Source organism: Calypte anna, chromosome 1 (genome assembly GCF_003957555.1).
Source record: "Calypte anna isolate BGI_N300 chromosome 1, bCalAnn1_v1.p, whole genome shotgun sequence".
Lineage (NCBI taxonomy): Eukaryota > Metazoa > Chordata > Aves > Apodiformes > Trochilidae > Calypte > Calypte anna.
The window spans coordinates 131,474,094-131,495,781 of NC_044244.1; the positions used below are offsets into that span (position 1 = coordinate 131,474,094).

Sequence of the window (21,688 nt, forward strand, 5' to 3'; positions counted from 1 at the left end):
ACCAATAAAACAATCCATCACAGAAAGAAGAATAAAACTATCTCAGTCTATATTAGAGATCAAGTTTTATTACACAGAGTAATGAGCCACCTGGGGGTCCAAGAAGGAGGCAGAAAAAATCAGTATGAAGTATGCAGAGGAAAGAACAAGGATAAAAAGCACTGTAAAAGATGCACTTAGAAAGTAATTTTTATAAATAGAATGTTTGGGTTTTTTACTGCTATGTATTCTGCAATTGCAAGAGATTGCATGAGAAGGTAGCATCTTAGTCTTTCATGTTGAGAAGTCTAGGGTGAGTTTGATCTGATACCAGGTAGCAGTTGATTTCAAACTTCTGCAAATAGCTATGGCAAACATTAACACCTTGCCAGAGGTCTGAACTCAGCTTTTGCATATAAACTGTGTGTAAAAAGTGAGGTATATTGATGAAGCTGCAGAGTGAACTTCACACAATGCCTGTTTTTTAGTCCCAATGCTTGTCATTTCTCTTGCCTTCAGGAGCATCTGTTATCACACAGTTCATTTTTTAAACAATTAGAAAAATAGGATTACTATGCAATGGCAAACTGCATAAAGCCCTTAGTTTTTTCATAAGCAAAAATTACTTATTGAGTGAAAAAATAATTATAGAGCTACCAAAATAGTTAAATAAAACACACGATGTGAAACCCCAAATAAGCATGACAGAAGCCAAGAATTTGTATTTCTAGAGCAGCCTAAGTATAGATAAGGAATTGGTTTCAAATTTCTTCATTTGCAATGTAAGGCATAAAATGCTTTTCATTACCTCAGACAACTGTCTAAGGGCCTACTTTTTTATCTTTATCACTGCAGAACTGGCATGAATATATAAAAGAATAAATATTCAAATACACATACCTCTTACAAATAACAGAGTTTTGTGACAATGCTGTTGGTAAAGAAGCTCAGAATTGATAATTTAGTACACAACAACAGACCTACTTCTGGATTTCCAACATGAATGATGTATTGGTGTATATATAAAAATAAAGTCAATACAGCATCTTTAAGATATCAAAAATGTTCTTCAGTTGTTCCTTTTGTATATTTAACACCAACTATGAAAGCAGACAAGTCATTTTCACACTGATATAAAGGACTGAGAATTGGAGTTGCAAGGAATGCAGAATATCTTTGCAATTATAAAAGATAAAATCTTACCACAAAATAATTCATGCAGCTACTGACATATGTCTCATTCTGCTTATATGTAAAATAAGATTTAAGTTCTTAGTACGTTCAGTATTGCCAACTGCTACAAAATCTAAGAACCTCCAAGCAAATAATACCTATAATACCTATACCATAGTTCTCAGCAGCAGAGAACTATGCAAGACTTCAGCAAAGTCTGCTCTCTTTTCTGGGAGAAGGCCTTGAACCCCTCACAATGTCAAAAGCACATTTCTTACCAAGTCTGTAAAACACCCCTGGTTTAATTTAACTGGACCTCTATGGGATCCAGGATGTTCAAACCAGGACACATTAAATGTAGACAAAGCCTTTTCAGGTTTCCACAGATTAAGAAGCTGAGAATGATGTGCTGCTTGTTCCAGCCCCTTTATTTTGACAGTGTAAGGGAGGATTGATTTTTGTGTTAAGTTCTATCACATCTTTGACAAAATCATTGTTTCCTATGAAGTCTCCAGCAATGATGTTAATACAGTCTTTCTTTCGTCCTGGACACTGCTTCCTTACCCAGATTTTCAAGCATGGAAGACTCTGGAGTGTCATTTTCTTCAACGATCCAAATGGGTGTACAAGAATGTACCTTAAATTTTCAGTAAGATTAATCCCTGCTACAAAGAATTTTTCTGAAACAAAAATCAGAAGGTGACACACATTAAAAATTCCTTTGAGGAGAACAGAAACTGCTCAGCATTGCATGAGCTCCAGATCTCATTCCTCTGGGAATCATTAAAATACTAACTTCAGAGTCTTTTTGTATTGTTTAATATCCCTAGCACTGCTTCAGTAGACTGTCTCCCCCTCTTGCCACTGCGTGCTGTAGTAAACAGCTGCTGAACCAAATCCAGTTAGTGAACCATTCCAGTTTAGCTAAATTTCCCTAAATTACTCGTTGCAGACTGAAGATTCTGCACTAACTCTCCTTTGTAAATCATGTTTGCTTCTGTAAAGATTACTCCCAAACACTTGGCCTGCCCTGTGACAGAGGGGATCACAGGGTACGTTTCCCTTTGACGGAGGAGCTTGCCTGGAGAGCACTTCTCTCCTTTCTCACCCCACAACATTACAGCTGCCTCAGAGGTGATGAACTGCATTTCTTTCAGCTTAGACTACACCAGCATGCTTGAGGGCTTCCATTTCCTCATGCAGCTACCATCCTGGTGAGGGTTTCTTGTCACAAGGCAACCAGTGAAATGTGTTCCCCTCGTTGTCAGCACTGCCTAAAGCAGCCAGGGGTGGGTGAGGAAGCATCTCCATACTATAGACATGACAGCACCAGCGAGCTGGGCTGGGCTGAGGGCTCCTTTCCCTCGGGATCACTCCAGTGAAGCAGCTGCTCAGTTTACACAGACCCTGCACCTACAGACACTGACACATGTATTTGCACCACCACAGACAAACATTGCACTTGCCCGAGGGTGGGCAGAGCGCTCTGCACCTCACGCACAGAGTGGTTAAATCCCATGATGATCACCCAACTTCTTACTTGTTTTGCATTGCTGTAGGTGCCCCTTGTTGCACCCACCCTCCCCGGGTACCTCCCTGTGCCTACCTGGACGTCCCATCCTCTTCTTGCGCTCCAAATACCGGATAAGACCACGAGTGGTGGTTTTGTTTCCCCACCAGTACGGGATCGCGGGCCACAGCTCACGGTGCTGCACCACTTCCACATCCTCCTCGTATGAGACTATAACCTGGTGGCCATGCTGCCACATGGCCCTCAGTGTTGGCACCACCTAAAACAAAGCGTGCCTGGGTTGAAGTCAGCAACACAGCAGCATTCCCAAAGTTCAGATTCTGACCTCTTGAACATCACCGTGCTAGAGAGGCACAGGTTCAGCTGAAGGTTTTAAGCACACATCTTAAGGTTGTTGGCTGGGGCGAGAGGAGCCAGGGAACATAAGCAGATTTCCCCTTTCCTCAAACAACTCAACTATGGTAAAGTACATAACTCGAGGTCCTTACACCTGTGCAACAAAAGAAACCATCCCCATGTTGGCCCTCGTGCACCTGCTGAAAATGAGTTGAGGAAGACACAGGCTGTGTGGTGAAAGGAGGTCTGAGGGGAGGGAAAGCCCGACACCTAGCTGTGGGAATGCACTCACAGAGAAGCAGGAATAGTTTTGGCAAACACCCCATATTGTTGATCCAAGTTTGCCACTGAAAATTGAACAGCCTTAGTAAGACTGAGTAAGACTAAATTAAATAGACTTAGTAAGACTAAGTAAGACTTAATAAGTCTTTAAGAGAGATGTTAATTCTGATTTCTCTGAGCGGAAAGTTTCTGAAATGGGGTGCTCCAGATACGTTGAACTGAGACGAGGGAAGTCTTGAGTGAGAAACTTTTACATATAGATGGGCTGAAAAGGGTCAGTTAAATGGGTTTAAGTATGAAATTACATTTTCCAGTCCTCAAAAGTTACCATCAGACATAGATGAGGCCCTCTGACTAGTTTTATTTGCAAAACCAGTATATTTAACAGGTAATTGATTTTTTACAAATGTTGTGGTTAAAAGCTGTGTCTGGTTCTTGTGAAAAGCAAATGGTGGCTTTTTGATGTTCCACTTAACATATTAATTCAAATAAAAGCCAAAGGCAGTAGAAAAGGTTTTATTTAAGTCTTTGAAGAGACCTAAGGATTGAATGAACATGGGAATCCCTCTTAGTTCATCCACGAGCAAGAAGCTGCAAGCCCTAATTAGGTCAGAAAATACAGGAAAATTAAGACACAAGCTACTCAAACTACAAAAATCTGTGGTTGACAGAAGCCTTTGTTTTACTCCAACTTCCTTTCTGAAACTGGAACCTCATAAAAAGAAAAAAAAGAAAAAGAAAAGAAAAAAGGGGTGGGGGAAGGATGTGGGATAAGAGCCAAAAATAGAAGCTAACAAAAATGTGTACAAGCACAGGTGCTTATTTTGCAAACAAAGCAGAAACAAAACTGTAGACGTTTAACAAGGGATTTTTCAATCCTAGTAATCCAGATCAAAGGCAGACACCTTGAATAGTTAAGGCAATTAAAATTTTAAACTTGGTGTGATGTTGTCACACTGTGGCCTGTGCCAGTACTACATACTTAGCAGTTGCTTCATAAATATTTTGACACTTGGTACAATGACAGAGTTGCAGCCTTGAAAGAGTATTGCCAGATTGTTTTAAAATAAATGAGCAAGCTCATGGTTATTTGATGTTAACTCTGCACCTGTGATCCTCAAAGACCCCACAGCTACCTAACCTGCAATGGGATCACTGGCAAAAATGATGAGATCCATTGTGCTGGCAACTGTCCCCATACAAATAAAGTCCACCTGCTTGAGAGAAGCTTGAGAGAAGAATGAGTCCACCTGCTTCACTTTTCTCCAGTGCCCTTCTTCCCTCCCTCTGGACACAACTCAGAAACCTTCTTTCTTCAGTCATGTGATCTCAAACCATTTGAGATCATCACATTCATTCAACAAATATCAGCAGCAGCTTGCCCCTTTTGCAATTAGTAAATAACTTTTTGCCTTTTAAGAGTTGGCTGTGTGTCTGAAAGCAAATTTGTCCGTTTTCTCCAGTATTGCTCTGCTCATCCGTGATTTACACACTCAACTTATTTGGGGAAACAATAAAACTGTGTCACTCAGGTCTTCAGTAATTCAGCTGTGGCCTGGATGTTCAGACTCCCCTGCTTTTGCTGAGAATTGTTCTATTTTAACTCTGCTGTATGAAATGCTTTGAAATGGTAATACTCACTGTTACTGATACACCAGCTTCAAAGGCTGAATTCGAATCCCAAACAGGGTCATCATTATCCTGTACCCCTCACATCTCCAGAGAAAACCCTCTGTTCCTGTGCATCTTTGAAATGTTAATTGTTAAACTGCTATAAGCTCCCACACCTTGTAAAAAAAGAGATGAAGCTAGAAATTTCAAATTCTAATATTTAGCAACCAAATAATTTCTGATTATTTCTATTAGGGCTTTTCTGGATGTTGGGGTGACTAAAACATATTTGGCTGGTCGGAAGGTCAGCTCCAGCTCACGTCCAGGAAAGAAAATCAATGCCCTCAGAAATGTACTGAGAGCAGAGAGGAACCTTGACATGCTGGAGTCCTGGGCTGACAGAAACCTCTTGAAACTCAAAAAAAAAGCCAATGCAAAGCCCTGAGCTTGCACAGACTACTTCCATGGACAAGAACAGAATGATGTTAACTGGCTAGGAAGCTGCTTTGCAGAAAACAACCTGGAGGTCCAAACTGGACATCAAGCTGAACAGGAGGCAGCAGTGTGCCTGTGTGACAAAGATCAGCTGCTAACTAGGACATGAGCTGCCAGGTACAACAGGTCAAGAAGAGTAGTTCTTTCCTTCTATTCAGCACTTGTAGAGCTGTACCTCAAGCGCAGGCTTCCCCAGTACAAAAAAAGTCACTGATGAGCTGGAGTCCAGCATCTTGCAGCCAGAGCGAGGAAATGCTGGAGCATCACGGAGAAGTACAGGCTGAGAGAGAGATAATCTATTCAGCATGAAGAAGACTATAAAGAGGTTGTACTGCTGCCTGCAAAGACCTAACAAGAGGATGCAGAGAAGACCCTTTAGAGATGCCTAGCAAAAGGGTGAAAGTCAAGGTCACTTCCAACCTAAACTATCATAGAATCATAGAATCATAGAATCCTTGGGGTTGGAAGGGACCTCGAAAGATCATCTAGTCCAACCCCCCCTGCCAGAGCAGGGCCACCTAGAGTACCTCGCATAGGAACGTGTCCAGACGGGTTTTGAATGTCTCCAGTGAAGGAGACTCCACGACCCCCCTGGGCAGCCTGTTCCAGGGCTCTGTCACCCTTACAGTAAAAAAATTTTTTCGAATATTCAACTTGAACCTCCTATGCTCCAATTTACACCCATTACCCCTTGTCCTATCACTGGTCACCACTGAGAAAAGCCTAACTCCATCTCCCTGACACTCACCCCTTACATATTTGAAAACATTGATGAGGTCACCCCTCAGTCTCCTTTTCTCCAAACTAAAGAGACCCAGCTCCCTCAGCCTTTCCTCATAAGGGAGATGTTCCACTCCCTTAATCATCTTAGTAGCTCTGCGCTGGACTCTTTCAAGCACTTCCCTGTCCTTCTTGAACTGAGGGGCCCAGAACTGGACACAATACTCCAGGTGCGGCCTCACCAATGCAGAATAGAGGGGGAGGAGAACCTCTCTTGACCTACTAACCACACCCTTTCTAATGCACCCCAGGATGCCATTGGCCTTCTTGGCCACAAGGGCACATTGCTGGCTCATGGTCATCCTCTTGTCTACCAGGACCCCCAGGTCTCTTTCACCTACACTGCTCTCCAGCAGGTCAGCCCCCAACCTATACTGGGACATCGGGTTGTTCTTCCCCAAATGCAAAACTCTACACTTCCCCTTGTTGAATTTCATCATATTTCTCTCTGCCCAACTCTCCAGCCTGTCTAAGTCTCTCTGAACGGCAGCACAGCCTTCTGGTGTGTCAGCCACTCCTCCCAGCTTAGTGTCATCAGCAAACTTGCTGAGGGTACATTCTATACCCTCATCCAAGTCTTTGATGAAGATATTAAACAACACCGATCCCAGCACCGACCCCTGAGGGACTCCACTAGTCACACACCTCCAACCAGATTCTGCCCCATTGACTACAACTCTCTGACTCCTTCCTTTCAACCAGTTCCTGATCCACCTCACTACCTGATCACCAAACCCATACTTGATCAACTTATCTACAAGGATGCTGTGAGAGACGGTGTCAAATGCTTTACTGAAATCAAGATAAACCACATCTACTGCTCTTCCATCATCTATCCACCTAGTAATTTCCTCATAGAAGGCTATGAGGTTAGTCAAAAATGATTTACCCTTGATAAAACCATGCTGACTGCTCTTGATGACCCCCATGTCCTTGATATGCCTGGAGATAGTGACAAGAACAAGTTGTTCCATCACCTTTCCAGGGATGGAGGTGAGGCTGACCGGTCTATAGTTACCCGGGTCCTCCTTCTTGCCCTTCTTGTAGACTGGAGTGACATTTGCTATCCTCCAGTCCTCAGGCACCTCTCCTGTTACCCATGACTTACTGAAGATGATGGAGAGTGGCCTAGCAATGACCTCCGCCAGCTCCCTCAGCACCCTTGGATGCATTCCATCTGGACCCATCAACTTATGGATGTCCAGATTACTCAGCTGATCCCTAACCCAATCCTCATCTACCATGTCAAACTCCTCATCTATCTTGACTACTTCTGGGGCTAAATGAATCTGGGGCTCATGCGGAAACCCTGCAGTAAAGACAGAGGCAAAGAAGGCGTTCAGCACCTCTGCCTTCTTTATATCCTCTGTCACCAGGGCTCCCAGTTCTCAATAACACAGAAATTTGTTTACAATTACTGCTGTGAAGTGGCAGAAAATTGGCTATTTAAATCCTATAAGCATAATATGGACTATATAAGTCCCCAAAGGGAGCTTGTAGCAAGGTCAAGAGGAAAAGAACAAGAGGAAATGGCCTCAAGTTGCACCTGGAGAGGTTTGGGTAGAATATTAGGAAGAATTTCTTCTCTAAAGGGTTGTCAGGCACTGGATCAGGCTTCCCAGGGAAGTAGTGAAGTCACCATCCCTGAAGATATTTAAAAGATGTGCAGATGTGGTGCTTAGGGACTTGGCAGTGTGCCAGGCTAACAGTTGGACTTGAGGTCTTTTCCATCCAATATGGTTCTATATGTATGACATACACACTTTTTTTATTTTTTAAAACAAACCTCAGGACAGTGGATGGCAGTTGTGGCCCTATTATTGTCCCAGAACTCAGCAGACATGACAGTCACATTTAATTCCCCTCTCCATGCTGTGAGATGCAGTCTTGCTTTACATTCTCAATTTTATTAGGTAAAGGCCAATCTCTGATGCAGTAAATGTTACTGTCCCTAGGTTAAATATACAGCAGAAGTAGAACATCTCAAGATTTGGAACCAGAGTTCTCACTGTATTACATCATTACATCGTTCTTCAAAAAGGAGGAAAAAAAAGGATCTCATACTTACGTTTCTGGAACACAGTTTACTCCGGAAAACCTCTTTTATTTGGGAAACAAGATGACAATGAAGTTTCTTGGTTAATCCATCAAAATTCCTGCAGGCTAAGATAACAACTTCCCGAGGATGAGTTTCCAACCACCTTAACACTTCCCACAGAATATCCTACAAGAGAGAGTGATGACAACTTAGAAAATAATTTATGCTATGCAAGAAAAAGGACATAAAAGCAACAGACTAGGCTTGCAATCACAATAGTGAGATTCAGCACAGGTCTCTGAAGCATGGCCATCTGACTGCCCAAAATGTGGCCCCACTTCCTGCATGTCTGTGCTGAATGTGGTTATAGCTTTGTATTTTGATAATATCCATAATATTGGCCTATTGACCATAATATATAAATATATATATATATACACACACATATATACTATATATATTATATAATGCATATGCATTATATTATATAGTATATATATTATATATATATATATAGATCATAATATATTGGTCAATATATAAATTGGTCTTTTCAGTGTGTGTTTGAAGTTCTTCATTTAAAACAGGATAAATACAGACAAAGAAAATAACAAACCTATGAACTACAGGCAGGTTAGCAGTAAACCCATCTCCTTAAGCTTCTGTAGGGACACACAACATATTAGTGACAAATTCAGAAACCAGGAAAAACTCTGTGCTTGTCTGAACATGACAGGACCCATTTTTCCCATTGTTATGGAAAAATCTTCTTGAAGACAACATGTAATTAGCAGGGTAGTCAGGCACTGCATCCAACTGTTTACATGAACATTCCAGTCACCAGGAAACCTCAACACATGAAAGGTTCCCACACATGAGCATGAAACAGAAATCTAGACAGTCTACAAGTTAAAAGCTGCATTAGCTGGTTGTGCATGGCTGTACAGGTCCTAGCAAATGGAGAGAAGATGTAAAGGGCTCCACAGTGACACAGCACATGCAAAGTGCAACTCACAGTAGTTTCTTTGCAGTAGCTGACAGTGATTTTATCATGGGGTCCAGACTTGAGTCTGTCAGTGAAATACTGTTTCCTCAAAAACAAAAAAAAGTGCTTCTGTGACTTTATTAGGCTTTAACTACGTCCTTCTCTTTGTTAAATTCTCTCCTTACCAGTGAAGCAGTGTCCTGGGTAAAATCCTGGGACAACGCAGGATAAACCTGAGAAACATCAGGAAGGATCTAGGTAGTGAAGAGCAAGGCACAGCAACTCCAGTTTGAGGATGAGGAATTGATTAATGCCTCAGTCTCACTTGGAGCTTGTCCTGGTTTGGGCCAGGATAAAGGTGATTTTCTGTCTTGTACTTTTGCTTTCAGCTCAGTCTCTTGAAAGTAGCTGCACTTGCTGAAATTAACAGCAAGTTTCTCAGACAGTGTCTGCTTCTGAGACTGATAACACTCGATGTTTATAGTTACAGCCAGAGACCGGTGTGCAGAGCCAAGGACACTGCTCAGCTCTGAGGAACATTTTGCCCTCTAGAGGGAGAGAAGGAGTAAAAAGGTCCCACCTGCAGCCCTCCTTTGGGGAGGAACAGACAAGATAAATGCCAGAATTGACCAAACAGAGTATTCCATCCCATACACATCATACTCAGTATAAATTTAAGCGATCACAAGGGTCAAACCCCTTCCTGCCCTTTCTGCTTCCCCTTCTTCACCCATTCCCTGTTTGGTTCAGCATCCTGGGAGGATTCCATCCATTCCTCTGCCTGTGGTCCTGATCCGTGCCAGCCTGAATCTGTGTGTCCCTGCCTCCAGTTCCTGACTGCTGCTGACCCCAGGAGTCCAGCCTGGACTTTCCCAGGGCTGCCCTGCAGCCTCGGTGGTGACGTGAGAGTTATTGGGGAAGATGGGGGAAGGAACGTGGTATCAATTTTCCTGTATATTTGTATATATTTAGTAATTTTTTTACTTTTTATCATTACTGTTTCATTAAAGCTGTGTAGTTTAGTTTCCAACCCATAAGTCTCCCTTATTCTCTCTCCTTTCTTTATCACGGAGGGGAGGGGATTTATAGGGAGCACCTGTCATTCGGTTTAATTGCCAGGACAGTGTTAAACTGTGACAGAGCTGCTGAACCTAATGTCCAGCCCTGCTGATTTTCTCTAGTTTGAAGTCCTCACATTAAGAAAACAAATAATTTACTCAGAAAACCTTGGGCCAGCATTTTCAGATTATGATGGCTCTTAAATAAAAGAAACAGTGCTGTTTTTACAGCTCTCCCAAAGGTAAGGCCAATACCTGTACAGTAACAGTTGTGTAAACCATATGCACAAAGTACAAATTCATAGATCGATCGTGAGCCTTGTGGGCAATCCTGAAATCCAGATATCTAACTCCAGCCTCAAGCTGCTCTGTCACAGTCAGTACCTGTAAGGTGAAACAGAAGACAAAGGTCTTGAGGGTTTGGGAGGCATGTGTTTCTTTAGTTTACAAATCTAAAAAAAAGTGTAAGAAGTTAGCCCTATGACATTTTTCTCAGCTCTTTCATCTGTAAAATGCCACCCTAATGACACCAAGTCACAACTTGTGAAGTATTTTACTCTCTGCCATGAGGGATCCCAATTTTCCTGCAGCATATTTCAGAACACAAGGGCAAAGAACCATTAACCAGTGCATAAATACATTACTACTCCTCACAAGACTCTTTGTATGAACAAAAATTGCAGGATCAGCACCTTAGAAATGCTGTATTTATTTTATTAGATCAAAGACTTTACCATGGTTGTCTCTGTGGAGCTCATTCATCTTTAACAGAAGGAGAAACAAAAATAGAAAAAAAGTACTTGCTATTGTTCTTTTTCAAGATTAAGTCTCTTTAAAAGTTGGAATTAACCTACAAAACAGAGGTCCTTCTCTATTTCAACTTCCCTCAGACCTCTTTAAGACCTCAGATTTAAGGGTTGAATTAAACAGGTGATAAAGCAAAAAGTCCCAAATGATCTTTCTCTTATCTGTATCAAGGCTCTCTTTGCATAAGAGAATTGAATTAGTTTAATAAAACACATTTAAACACTAATTTCTCTCAGTTCAACCTGCTCTAGCCAACAGTTTTAGGTGTTTTTAGGATTCAGCAAAGGCTACATCAATACAAAGCAATGTGCCTGAATAACCACATTAGTAGCCTTAGTGCCAAGACAGAGCTTAAGCCACAGGGCAGGATGACTGCAGCCATCTAACTTTCTGTCCTTAGGATAGGAATTTCACACCCCAGAGGCTGTGCCTGCCCTGCAGGGCTGAGGAGCAGCCCAGTCCTACACGCCCTGGGGTGCAGGTGGTGCTTAAGCCAGAAACTCCCTCTGTGCCTGCTTGGTCTCCACCAGGATAGAGCAGCTGAAGGAAGGATCAGTGCTCAATTCCCACCTTCATTTGAAAGGTCTCTAATTAGTCCCCTGGCTTGGGATACTGAATTAGACAGTATGAACATCGCCCCTCAAGAGCAAAGTTTAAGAGGAAGCCCTGGGGATCAGTGCTGCTCAGTGCTGCAGTCTCCAGACATCCAGGACATGAGTGGAAGTTACACATTTGACATCAGCCACTCTGCAGAAAATCACAGAATCACAGAATAGTTTGGGTTGGAAGGGACCTTAAAGATCATCCAGTTCCATCCTCCCTGCCATGGGCAGGGACACTTCCCACTAGACCCAGTTGCTCCAAACTCTATCCATCGTGTCCTTAAACAGTTCCAGGGAGAGGCCGGGCACAGCTTCCCTGAGCAACACATTCCTGTGTCTCACCATCCCCACAGGAGAGAATATTTGAAATATCTGAGCCTCTAGACTGCCACTTGGAGCAGGCAGGGTTCCAGCCAAGCACCACCTCCTAGGCACTGGGCCATAGAGGAACCTCTGGGTCCTACCATTGGTAAGGTTCCTTGATCTCTGTTCTGGATACCAACAGGTGGAGTCACCTCCTTGCAAAGATAACCTGAGCACCAAAGAGCCAAGGAGGGGCATGATTGCAGCAGTGCCTCTTTCCCATCAGCACCAGCCCAAATCCCACTCAGCACACTGCACTTGGACCTGAAAAGGACTCCAGTGGTGTAAGGAGCTTGTTTGTCACCAGCAGGGTCACTTCATTGGTACCTAAATCTTCCATCAACTTCAGTCCCAAAGCAAAAAGCAGCTCAGTGCAAGACACTGTGCTAAGTGAGAGCCTTCCCACATCAACTCATCACTGCAATTACATATTCAATATCTTGTGGTGTCCAAGACTTCAGTTTGCCAGGGCTGCTCAAATGCAACAAATGAAGCCTAGGCATAATTACTACCATTCATCAGCTATTCAGTTTTAACTCCTTAATAATGAACTACTCCTTCAATAAGAACAAAAGTGAAAAGATTTTTGGCATGTCTTTGATGCTAGGTAAGCCTGTTCTTTAGAAAAATCTTCAAAAGCTCTAGCTTAAATCATGATCCCCAGTTTTGTCTTTAATATACATTAGTGAGGAACAAAGGGATAACTACTAGCTTATTATTTACACACTTTTAAAAATTAACTAAACCTTACATGATGAACAACACCTTTATTCTCTTAATCTTTAGGTAAAATAAACTCCAACAAGATTTTTGTGTCTGCTGCTTGGTGAAATACTCACACAATATAGATGAGGAAAACAACTGACATCTACAACAGTGATAGTAAAAATGACAAGCATTACTTCCTGAACAAAGTGAAAAACATCTTTTGATTATAGTAATAATATATGTTATTTATAACAATAAATATTTTAAAAATAAGATGAGTTTCTAGTACCAAGTGGTCAGCCTTAAGCAACACCTTTGTCTGTGTATCATGCCTGCCACTCCTACACGCTTCCCCCCCCCTCAAAAAAAAAAAAAAAAAAAAAAATCTAGTATGTGCAGCACCTATCTCATACACCAGTGTGCTGGTTTTGGTTGGGACAAAGTTAATTTTCTCCATGGTAGCTAGTATGGGGCTGTGTTTCAGATTTGTGACCAAAACAATGCTGGTAACACAGGGCTGGCTGAGCTATTGCTGAGCAGTGCTTGCAAAGTCGAGGCCTTTTCTGCTCCTCACACCACCCCACCAGCAAGGAAGCTGAGGGTGCACAGGGAATTGGGAGGGGACTCACCTGGGACAGCTGACCCCCACCCACCAAAGGGATATCCCACACCAGACAATATCATGCTCAGCATGTAAAGCTGAGGGAAGAAGAAGGAGAAAGCAGGAGCACATTTGGAGTGATGGATTTGTCCTCCCAAGGAACCATTACATGTGATGGAGTCGAGGTCACCTGCCTGCCAAGGGGAAGTAGTGAATGAATTCCTTGTTTTCCTTTGCTTGTGTGTGTGGCTTTTGCTTTACTATTAAACTGTCTTTGTCTCAACCCATGAGCTTTCCCACTTTTACCCTTCCAATTCTCCCCCCCATCCCACCAGAGGAGTGTGAGGGAGTGGCTGCCTGGGGCTGAGCTGCTAGATAGGGTTAAACCACAGCACTCAAGCACAGTGTCACACAAGGACACAGCTTTCTGAGTAGCAGGCTGTTCTTCCATTGCACATGGGAGAGTGACCACTCCCATCACTGCAACACAAGTTTTGACTTTGCCCAGGCAGGATGAGAATGCTAGAGAAGAGTTACCTGTGTTGTAGACCACTTCATAATTATGGGGTGCACAATGCAGGGCATGCATTTGCTTAAAAACTTCACCATCTTGGATTCATTGCTACTAACAGCAGAGCTCCTGTCCAAGCAGTAGGTCATAGTGTCGTGACTCCCTGTAGAATCCAAAAATAAAGGGATGGGAAATGAAATTTTTTAACTTCTCAAGCACCACAACAGAGGTGGTCACACTGCACGTGCACACCTGACATGCCACCCCATTTCCAAATCACACATCTCTATTGACTGTCAGCCTATGTAGTTATGGCAAAAAGGTGGCCTCTTCTGCAGAGGCTGCTCACCTGACAGTACTAAGCTTAGTGTGAAATCCTCCTGGAGGGAAGGCATTGAGGGAAGGCATTTTCACCAAGGCAGTCCCCATCCAAACTAAACATTGTTGTTTCCCTCAAACCACAATAAAATGGCCCATTTTTGACTAGCATCTTCCAAGAAAATAATTATCTTGATGTAAAAACCTACTTTTTTTCAGGGAATAAGTAGCTGAAGGCTGAATTTATCTAGAATTTGTTCTGCTTTCAGAGTGTCCAAATGCAGCATTTCATACTCCAATCCCATCATCTCTGCACAGGAAGATATAACTGCAAGCAGAAACTAATCTTCTTACACCTTTAAGTAGATGAACTCCTAACTTGGCACTTCAAGCATTTGTATTTTAAATACCTGATTAAAATGCCCTTCAGAACTCCACATTCTCTACAAAAACAATATAAGAAGTCGGTGCTTGAAGGTTTCCGAGGCAAATCCAAGTCTAAGTTTACATGTTATAGATGGACAAGATCCACCTCTTACGGACTTCAAAAATCACCTGACAATTTCCAGCACAGGGAATTACCCAGGGGCAGGCTTAAGCATCAGAGCCAAGTAGAACCTGCCCAAATATTTGACTTCTTTGAAGTCTTAATAAATCCAACACATCTCTTGCATCCTGTTTAAAGGAAACTCTTTTACAACTCATAGCATCTTCAGAGCAGGCAGCCAGTGATTTTCCTAGTTTTTTCTGCTCCATTATTTCTTCTGATTTAATACAGCATCGATAAGAAAAGCTAAAAACTCAGTGAAGAGACTTGTGATCATTACAGAGTATCTGCAAGGAATTTGCATGTAATTTTTGTTTTTAAGTCCTCTGTCAATTCATTCACTGGTGGTAGGTAACAGCCTTCTTGAGTGGTCAGTCTTACTGGTGTCCAATGGCAATATTTTTGATGGCCAAAGAGAAAGGGGAAGATTGCATTTGAAGTACAGAAAATTCTTTGTAACTGTTGAAAGTCTTGCTTAATTTTTTTCACCTTTTAAAATCTGGTTTCTGCTCATTCTCCTGCTTTAAAGACTCAAACCAAACTCATTGCAGACAGATGATCAATAATGAGGGCATGCAACCAAAGAAGCTTGTCTTACAAGATGTAACAGTCAAACCTTTAAATACCCATGGACAAAATCCAAATATGAGAGAAGTTATTAGGATGCCATTGATGGGAGTTGCATTTACTGATGCAAATCAGCATATTGATAGTAACCTTTCATTTAGGAGTCTTCCTGTGATGTCAGTGAGTTACTATCATGAAAGGAAGACAGGTATATCTATGACACAACAAACACAATGCAAAGATATGAGATAACACCAAACCATCTGGCTGCAGAGCCTGGAACAACATCATCTCTGCAGCAGCATTGTGCTGAAGCTGATGCAAACACAGCACTGGTTACAGAGAGCCTCTGTCTCCTTGTCATGCTTGCAGAATGCACTCTCTCATGTTTCTCACATGCTTTGTTGTCTCCCTATCTGAGATAAGCTTGCATGTCCAAACTGGGCTTCCCTCAGGCATTGTTCACTCTGAAAAAATGCCAGGGCTGTCTTAACCTGCTTTCATTCTGACCTGGGATAAACCAATTTTGTAGGTCAGCTGGACAGACACCAAAATCTTTCAAGCAAATAGCCTGAAATGCTCTGTGAAAGTCCTCCAGCATTTGCCAGAATGGCTTTGTCTTCAACTGTTCTTCATTCTCCAGGCAGTTATATTCACATGAAAAACAAGCATTCACATGAATAACATGATCACAGTAATGGGAAGAGCCAGGGAGTCAAAGACACACAACAGCAGGTTCTCATCTTTCTGTAACATCCAAGAAACATCACTATGAAAGCTTTTTTAGAAACAACATGGCTCCTCTTCCAGAAAAAAAATGAAAAACCAAAAACACAAACCACCAAACACTGAGTATGCTACTGACTTTTTAAAGCATTTTTGTAAGGTGGGAGAAGAAAACAGAACCTTTCTTGTGTGTTGTTAGATACTTGTTTTCTTGATGGTTAAATAAGAAATCTAGATTTTCTTTATGACACCTGGCCTGGGGTCCCCTTGAAAAGGCTTTATCCAAAACTGAGAGGTCCACTTGTTCTGATGTTAACAACAATTAAAATTAAACATCCAAGAAGTCATCATGAAATAAGTTCCTGGTTTTCCATTTTAATCAAGACTCCACACTCCATTAGTTCAACATGCTGTGCTGCTTTCCACCCAAACTACCTCTCATCTACAGGTCTGAGAGAAACCTGTGCTAGATTTTTTTTTAGTACCATTTCCATTGTGGAGGGAAAGGGAATCCCTCAGAACTGATCCCTCCAGTGCCTGCCCAAATGCCAAACTGGTTTTCCAATAACTTGTTAGGACAAAGTGATAAAAATAAACACAAAACAAACACAAAGGCCCTTCTATCCAAGCCAGCAGAGAGAAGTGATAGTATTGCCAAAGAAAGGCTAATGACACACAGATCTGAATGTAACATCAATGAGTACACCAGCTATATCATAGATGTATTTATCCATAATGGGAGAAATCCAGTTTTCATAAGAAGAGTCATACAGAAAATCCCACTCTACATTAATAACAACAAAAGTGTTCATTAAAAATCTCCATTCTTCTTTTTTCATACCTTCAAAGCCTCATTTAAACAGTACAAAGAAAAAAACAGTAAGGTAAAATATTATCTCTTCTTTTGGAACCCTTTTATTATGTAGGAAATAGCAAGAATGACTTAGAAAAACCTTACCGTTGCCCAGATAAATAAATGCTCAGATTAACACTGATCAAACAAGTTGGTGCCCAGAGACTGCAAAGAAGTCCCTCTTTATTTTCTTCCACCAAAAAAAGCCAAACAAACAAACAAAATGCTTTTCCCCCTCCTCCCCTCCAAGAACCCCCAAACATTCCGTACTAGAAGTATTCACATGCACACACACACGTCACACAAACCCTCCCGCAAGCCCTTCTCCCACACACTGACCCAAATAATAAATGTAGCCATCCTGAAATGGGACAAACAGGATGCTCCAATGTTTAAAAGACACACTAACAAGGCACAGAACAAATGTTGATCTTTACCTGGAAGAGCTAAGTTATAGAGAGGAATATCCCAGAGCTTCTCTGGTAATTGTGACATCCATTGACCATTTTCATGGCACACCTGAATGGAGGTTTGCAAAGGGCCATCCATTAGTGCCTGCTCTAGGACCTGATGTTCTGGGAGGAAAAAAAAGAAAATAAAAAGAAACGTTGTATGTACAGTGGTTGAATTAATGCCATTGCACCTGTGCAGAACAAATTTATACACGTTATAAGTGTCAACCCTTCCCTCAAGTAGAGGCAGCAAAGTGTCAAGAGCTTCTTGGCCACAACATCCACTGCTTTTGATAACACTGCCTTGCTACACAATGCCAAGGGAGGGCCCCAGCTATGCATGGAAATTGACCCACTGAAAGAAAAACGGAGCCAAGACAAATATGTGCAGCTCTGTTGGTATGGAGAAATGACTGTCTACATTAACTATTGCAACACTGCTAGGAGTAACCTACCTGCAGTGTGAAACACTATTTGTTCCCTGAACCTTTGCAGCCTTGTCCTGACCCTGTCCTGGGTCCTGCTGCTGTGCTCCCAGATCTGCCAAACTTCTCACTGGTCCTCAATCCCTTTTGCTGCATTTTGACACCTTCATCCCTGAGACTGCTTCTCCCCCAAGTTTTCTTTGGGTTGCTTTTGGGAGGTAGTTATTTTTTTTTCCAGATTTACAAGTAAGCCATGCTGCTTATATAAAGAATCTGTGGTTTCCTTAAAAATGGTGCAAAACATTTTGGGGTTTGGCAGTCGCACAGGGTCATCTGAAAGACAAGTTTAGGAACTGCATTCCTGAGTTTTATATTGGTACCACACGTAACAGATACAATCTGCTTTTATATCTACCAATGTGTGTAGCATCACTCACCCAGTCTACCTTAACTGTGCATTCAGTGTGGCTTTGAACTGCTTGCTCTGAGTATTGCCACCCCAGTTAAGGTAAGAACGGGATGATGCAAAAGGAGGGAAATGCCCAACCACCCCAACCCAATGACACAGGCTGCACATGTTCAGTGAATAACCTGGGGATTTCCTCCTGGCGAAGAGTGGCTGCCTCAGAGCTTATCCATACACACAAGGCCATTGAGCAAGCAGGAAAGAAGTGGTTTCATTCCCCTCTTGCCCCTTTTGTCTCCTTATTATAAACAAACAACATACATTTGATGGGCCTAGAGCAAAACCCAATGGAAAAATCACCATGGATTTATTTAGGGGAAAAATAAAACGCAGATTTTTTTGTTCTGTATAAGCAAATGCTCTCTTAATTCCCGGTCTGGTATTCTTAGTCTTGGAAGAAAGTTCAGACCTCAAGCAGAACAAGTTACTCATCCCCTGGCTCTGCAATTTAACAGGCCAAGCTTCTGCCTCCTGCAGACCCCTTGCTCTGGCAGTGGAGGTCTGCAGCTGACCTTAGAATCATAGAATCATAGAATTGGCTGGGTTGGAAGGGACCTCAGAGATCATCTAGTCCAACCCTTGAACCACCGTTGCGGTTGCTAGACCATGGCACTGAGTGCCACATCCAGTCTCTTTTTAAATATCTCCAGGGATGGAGAATCCACTACTTCCCTGGGCAGCCCATTCCAATGCCTGATCACCCTCTCCGTAAAGAAATTCTTTCTAATATCTAACCTAAACTTCCCCTGGCACAACTTAAGACCTTGTCCCCTTCTTCTGTGGTTTGTACTTCCTCAGATTGCACATCACTGCTCACCCAGCACCGATCTGCTCTAGTCTATGTACCATGTAGCATCAGGCTGGACAAGGGCTGCAATATCTTCAAACAACGTTGCTTTCTAGTAGCTGCAAAAGACTGGATACCCTGATACCCTTTCTCCTCCCCCAGCACTGAAGCCAACAAGAGCTGAGAGGATGAAATGCTCTGGCACACAGCAGCACTTACATGGATCCTGAAACCTAACCCATAAGCACTGCTTTTTCTCATTTCTTTAGGGTCTGCAGCTCTCTTTCCAGAGCTACTGTGGCTACCTCATTCCTTTGTTCCTCAGAGACCCACACCACCTCCCACCCCAGAGTGGGCATGCAGCCCTTCAGCAAGCAGCAAGGACGAAAGCCTCACTGGCCAGCCACCCCTCAGCCTGGCACAAGCTCCTTTGCACAGACAGTGCTCCCAGTATTTGTTCAAGGGTGTGAGTATACCTGCTGTCACCCTCTTTTCCCACCACGTGCTCTCACCACTTCAGCTTGGCTAACACAGGCACAGTCCCATGGCTAAAGAAAAAAAGCTGGTTTTCTGCCGTCCTGGTCCCTGCTACCAGTTCACCACTGAGTCAGGGTAGCACAGTTCTGGCCCACACTGAGAATGACAATGATTTGGGTTGGAAGAAACCTTAAAGGTAGTTTAGTTCCATCCCCCTGCATGGGCAGGGACACATCCCACTAGATCAGGTTGCTCAAAGCCCCATCCAACCTGAACACTTCCAGGGAGGGGGCAGTCACATTTTCTATGGGCAACCTGTTTCCAGACAAAGCCCCAGAAGAGGCAGCAAGCCTCGTGATCAGCTTTGCTGGGCTGTAAAACAGGTCCCCTGGCATTAGCCAAGGTAAAGGCCATAGGCAGGAGGTTCTCAACCTGGCACAAGCTGCCATCGATGTCCCAGTCACTGTTGGACCTGTTGGACACAGGAGAGTGCTCTGCTGGGCCTGGGGAAAGCCAGGAGGGAGCAGAAACAGCAAGACCAAGCCATAATGCAGGCACACAAACACAGAGTTTCACATCTCATCCTCTTCTTCTTCCTACCTCCCTCCCCAGCACACTGAGGCTGGGGACAGATGGCTGCCACTGCTGGTGCACAGCAGGAGCACCAGCACCACAGCTGTCTGCTGATCAAGTCCTATACAGAAGTGATGGTACCAGCTTTTGGCCTGATCCCCTGTGCAATGCAAAGCCCTAGAAGCTCACACAGCAGCTTCCAAATTCAGCTGCCAACTTGTGTTTGAGATGTGCCATATCCTTTAGGCAGAAACCAAGGCTTGCCTGGAGGAGTGAAATTACAACCATTAGCTACCGCCTCACATGACTAAATCCTATACTTAGCAAAGGGGAACTGTTTCTTTACTCCCCTCTTTCAGACTGAGGAAGTCCACAGGACCTTCACTCCAGTTCTTCACACCAGCTGCCTACCAGTATCTTGAGCAATCACAGTGCAGGCACAAGTTACATTTTGAGAATTCCAAGAGGACACAAACAATAAAAAAGCAATAAAAGATGCAAACATGACAAGACACTAGGGATCACAGTGCTCTAACCTCAGGACACCCAGAGCATGGGGTGGGATCTCCCCCAGGTTATGTCCAAAGCATGTCCTTGCACACGAAGCCCCACCAGCCCCGAGAGCTGGGCAATGCCCAAACACCACACAATCCCCAGCAGGAGAAATGATTCATGAAGTTTGATGATGACACAATTCAAGCGTTGTCTACAGCCTACCCAGAAGCTAATGAACGTCATGGGAATTACAGGAAGCATTTTGACAAGAACTGCCCCAAATGCCAGGAGTGACCTGCCCGTCCTGCCAAACTCAGGGGCGATGCCACGGGAGAGGGGCTCAGCACCGCCCCCCCAGCACCCCGCTGGCCCACCGGACCCTCCGGAAGAGAGATTCCAGAGATTCCTCCCTCCCCTCTCCTCACTTCCTTTCTTTCTTTTTTTTTTTTTTTCTTTCCTCCTTTTTTTCTTTCTTTTTTTTTTTTTCTTTTTTCTTTTTTCATTTATTTTTTTTATTGGGTTTTTTTTGTTGGGTTTTTTTGTTGTTGTTTTGGGGGGGAGGGGGTTGTTTGTTTCTTTTTGTTTTGTTTATAAAATTGTTTTACTTACTCCGCTGAAGGATTCCGTTTCCATCCCCTCGCTTCACGGAGCCCCACAGATGCCGCTGCAGGCGGAACGCCGCACGCTGCCCGCCCTGGGGCAAAATCCGCCCGGCCTCACTTTACCCCGGTCAAGTGACCACAGCTGTGAGGAGGCTGAAGGAGGGGCGAGAGAGATGAGGAGGAAGAAGAGGGAGGTGGCTCTGGTTGAGCGGCGCTGCCCGCACAGCGCAGGTGAGACACGCAGTGGGCTGAAGGTGCACTGCTGTGGGGAGGGACCTGCAGGCAGGGGACAGGCAAGGACATGCCAGGGAGGTGGGGGATGAACACCCAAGTAATAGTATGTAGCCATCCAGGCTTCATCTGCCTTTAGAATCATAGAATGATTTAGTTTGGAAAGGACCATAAAGATTCCAAGCCTTCTGCCCAAGGGTAGGTTGCCCCATCCAGCCTGGCCTTGAACACTTCCAGGAAGGGGGCAGCCACAGCTTCCCTGGGCAACCTATTAAAAGCTATTACTAAAAATAATAAAAAAGCTTTACA

At 43.3% G+C, this 21,688-nt stretch overlaps 1 protein-coding gene across 1 annotated transcript; it reads right to left on the bottom strand.

Annotated features, from left to right (window-relative positions):
* Positions 1 to 1,295: 1,295 nt before the first annotated feature.
* On the bottom strand, positions 1,296 to 21,430 carry PLCXD1 (phosphatidylinositol specific phospholipase C X domain containing 1). Its single transcript, XM_008498095.2, has 7 exons — positions 21,156 to 21,430; positions 17,309 to 17,446; positions 13,887 to 14,023; positions 10,524 to 10,652; positions 8,256 to 8,411; positions 2,759 to 2,942; positions 1,296 to 1,832 (listed from the first exon to the last, which is right to left on the bottom strand). Exons 2-7 carry the CDS (start codon positions 17,418 to 17,420, stop codon positions 1,540 to 1,542), a joined length of 1,011 nt encoding a protein of 336 aa, XP_008496317.1. The 5' UTR covers positions 17,421 to 17,446; positions 21,156 to 21,430; the 3' UTR covers positions 1,296 to 1,539.
* Between the last annotated feature and the right edge of the window lie 258 nt (positions 21,431 to 21,688).

Coding starts and splice junctions, on each gene's coding strand:
- PLCXD1 (XM_008498095.2), bottom strand. CDS start 17,420: ATGGATGGCCCTTTGCAAACCTCCATTCAGGTGTGCCATGAAAATGGT. Junction 14,024..17,308: donor CTATAACTTAGCTCTTCCAG/GTAAAGATCAAC, acceptor TGGATTCTACAG/GGAGTCACGACACTATGACC. Junction 10,653..13,886: donor TGAAGTGGTCTACAACACAG/GTAACTCTTCTC, acceptor TTCACCTTACAG/GTACTGACTGTGACAGAGCA.